Here is a 3093-nt window from a genome sequence, read left to right on the forward strand (position 1 = left end):
AGAGTAGATGGTGACTCCAGAAGTCATCAGAAGGACTAAGTCAAAGAGCTGGAAGATGTCTGATCGAGGCTGATGAATTGAAAGAAGAACTAATCTGTTTCCTCTTGCTAGTCTGGAGAGCGTTACCACAAGGTTATGTGCGGTAAAACTGTCTAGTCCAGATGTAGGTTCATCAAGAATTAGTATTCCTGGAAGAGATAATATATGGTGCTTAGTTGAGGAAAGCACTCAATTTGATCTCGTGCTGCAAGTTAAATGGCCCTGGTATATGGAAACGTACTGATAGAATGTACAAAATTATTTTCCAAAGCATATTTTCATACCAAAAGTCAAATGATATTTATTAATGGGAATTTCACCTTTTAAAAATATTTTCTATTTTCCATTCAGGTCTTACCCTGCTTCCACTGATATCAATAGGAGTTTTATTATTGACCTTAAATAGGCACAAATTCGGGCCCTGTATTTAAAATCTTCCAACATTTTCCTTCTTGATTCTTTACTCCTCAGCTGGATATAACAAGTACAAGAGCACACAATAGCTATAGTTTTGTATCTCCGTATGCATGTTAACTGAAATGTAGGTTCAGTGACTTTAGAGCATGATGCAATTCTTTAACTCCCAGTGTTCAGATGATTTGCATTATTCAGGTGCAAAGATTAATAGTAAAACTCACCAAATCAAATCATTAATATATTTTCAGAGTACAAAAGTGAAGAGGAGATATTTTATTTTTAATATTTTACTGCATGTTTTTGCATGGCTTGATGTGATTTTTGTTTATTATTACAGTTGGTTGTTAAAACCTGAGACAGGTAATGCCAAACAGGTTGAGACTTAATACATTTTAACATTTATGTTATAATATTACTGGACTAGATGTCCCTGTCAAAATGAGGAACAAAATATGGTTCCTGCTTTGGAGAGCTTACTCAGAATAGAGATGAAGTGCCAAGGAGTATTTTTATTTTTCCATTTTTGCCCTAGAAGTGGGGACTTGTGCTCGTCTCCAACACAGCTTTTTTTCAGGGGTAGCACTTCCTACAAAAAATGATTTCTGCCTTCCCCAAAATTGTGAAAAAGTAGCTTTACCTGCACTAGGAAGTTGTAACTTTACTAGCAGGAGCTATAGGTTGTATTACTACCATGCCAGCAAGATAAGGTAACATGGGGTAGTTTTCTCTGTACTACAGTTTCCACTGCATGAGGCCCAAGCTGTTGGTAATAGAAGTCTGAAAAATCCTAGTATAGCCACAGTTGCTAAGATTACAGTCTGAAGCCCCAGTCCTAAAGACTGCTACTCCTTTAAGTAAACTTAGTGGCACAAGTAGCTTAGCTGAAACCAGCAGGGATACTAGTGTGTGAGAGTTTGAAAAACTGGACACTCAATGCTAGGAAAATGATCATGGGGTATCAGTTTTATTTCTGCTTCTATTAAGGTTTTAAAAAATTTGTTTTGGTAATATCAGTGGGAGCAGATGAGGTAAATGAACAGAGGTTGGAGTTGTGATGACCATGGAGGCATGAAAATGACCTGCCCCCCAGCATCTCAAATATAAATAGCCACCATTGCTATAGCAAGGAATTAAACAATAATTGCTTAGAAAAGCCTCAGCCTTACAGATTTGTGGTTTAATTAAAATGAACATTATTGTGCTCACCAGGATTCCATAGCAACTGCACTCCAATGCTTACTCTTCGCCTCTCTCCTCCTGAAACGCCACGAATGTACTCGTTCCCTACTCTGGTGTTTGCACACTGTCGTAACCGCAGTTCTGCTATAACATCTTCTACCTGGAGGTTGAATGATACAGCAAGAGCCAGTTGTTTTAACATGAACTATAGTTTACAGATAAAGCCGAAAATATACTTTGAGGTTAATTGTCATTAGATATTGAAGTTAAGGCTAGTTAAGACTGAACCTTGCTTTTTCTCAGATAGTGTTAAAAAAAAATCTCAAAATCTGGTTCTTTTTCCAGGTTTTCTTCCAAAATTGGCCATTTTTGCTACAAATACAAGTTGAGTCTGGGAGCAAATGATATTAAAACTTGCAACCAAAAACTGACAAATCAAGATTTGTAATTACTAACCCACACAAAAATGCCAGGTTCAGTGTTGTTGCTCTTACCCGAATGCACATAATTACTTGGGCAATTTTGTCATATGTTTTTGACAACTTTCTTTTTTCCAACAGCTTTAATTACCCTTTTTTCCCTTTGTGAATCTGAAAAAAACCTTGGAAGACGTAGTTTTGCAACAAATAACAACGTTTCTCTGACAGTCAGGTTGGGAAGCAGTCGATCATCCTGTCGCACGTGTGCAACGCATTTCTTAACAAGCTGGTGAGTACTGGGCTTTCCATTGATTATGATTTGGCCAGACTGAATCTTCCCTCCATGATCCCTGCAGGTTATCACATCAAGTAAAGATGTCTTTCCACAGGCTAGAAAAATCATCATCAAAAGGTTAAAAATCTCGATGGAACACATTCTGGAGTTGGTCTTTCCATTTACAAAAACGAAGCTACCACATTTTCTAGCATACTGCATGCTTCTAAATAGTATGTCTGGAAGCCAGAATGTAGAGAAAAAGATTTTTCCAGATTATAGCTAATTTTGTAAGTCCTCCTGGAAACACAGGATTTGTGTCCAGGAAGTGTGCCATCCCAGGAGACAATGTGGGTGAAGCAGCAGGAACTTCCTGGTGTAGCAGGACAGTGATAAACCTAGCACCCAGACCCTTGCAAGGGCAGTAGGAAGACTGTTACTCCTTTGCTGGAAATAGTTCTTTATATCAACTCCTGCAAATAATACTGTTTTCACACCACCAGTCTCATCAACATACTACATGCAGCATCTCACTTGCCTTGAGTTAACTTAGTTGCCCTTTCAGACAAAGCTACAAAGCTCAGCTAATAGCTATGGCTGTGAGAGGGTTAACACTGGACTCCACCCCTTCTGCTTGGTGGGGCCACAGTGAGAATAAATATTTTACTGAACAAAGGGGGCACGGGGAATTGGCTCCTTCCAAGGACACCCAAAGAGGTCATTTCAGAGCAATGTAGCTTGTGCTCATGCTAGAACAGTAACTGT

The 3093-nt window shown here is 38.6% G+C and overlaps 1 protein-coding gene across 1 annotated transcript in view; it reads right to left on the minus strand.

The window, feature by feature from the left end:
- The window catches only part of ABCG8 (ATP binding cassette subfamily G member 8), a 37646-nt gene that overhangs the window by 24466 nt on the left and 10087 nt on the right, over positions 1–3093 (minus strand). The window contains exons 4-6 of the mRNA XM_019516359.1: positions 2206–2444; positions 1663–1795; positions 58–188 (exon numbers count right to left, since the gene is read on the minus strand). Coding sequence (XP_019371904.1) covers positions 58–188; positions 1663–1795; positions 2206–2444 — 503 coding nt within the window. The remainder of the gene's footprint in view (positions 1–57; positions 189–1662; positions 1796–2205; positions 2445–3093) is intronic.

Source organism: Gavialis gangeticus, unplaced genomic scaffold (genome assembly GCF_001723915.1).
Source record: "Gavialis gangeticus isolate Ggan-Ray unplaced genomic scaffold, GavGan_comp1, whole genome shotgun sequence".
NCBI lineage: Eukaryota > Metazoa > Chordata > Crocodylia > Gavialidae > Gavialis > Gavialis gangeticus.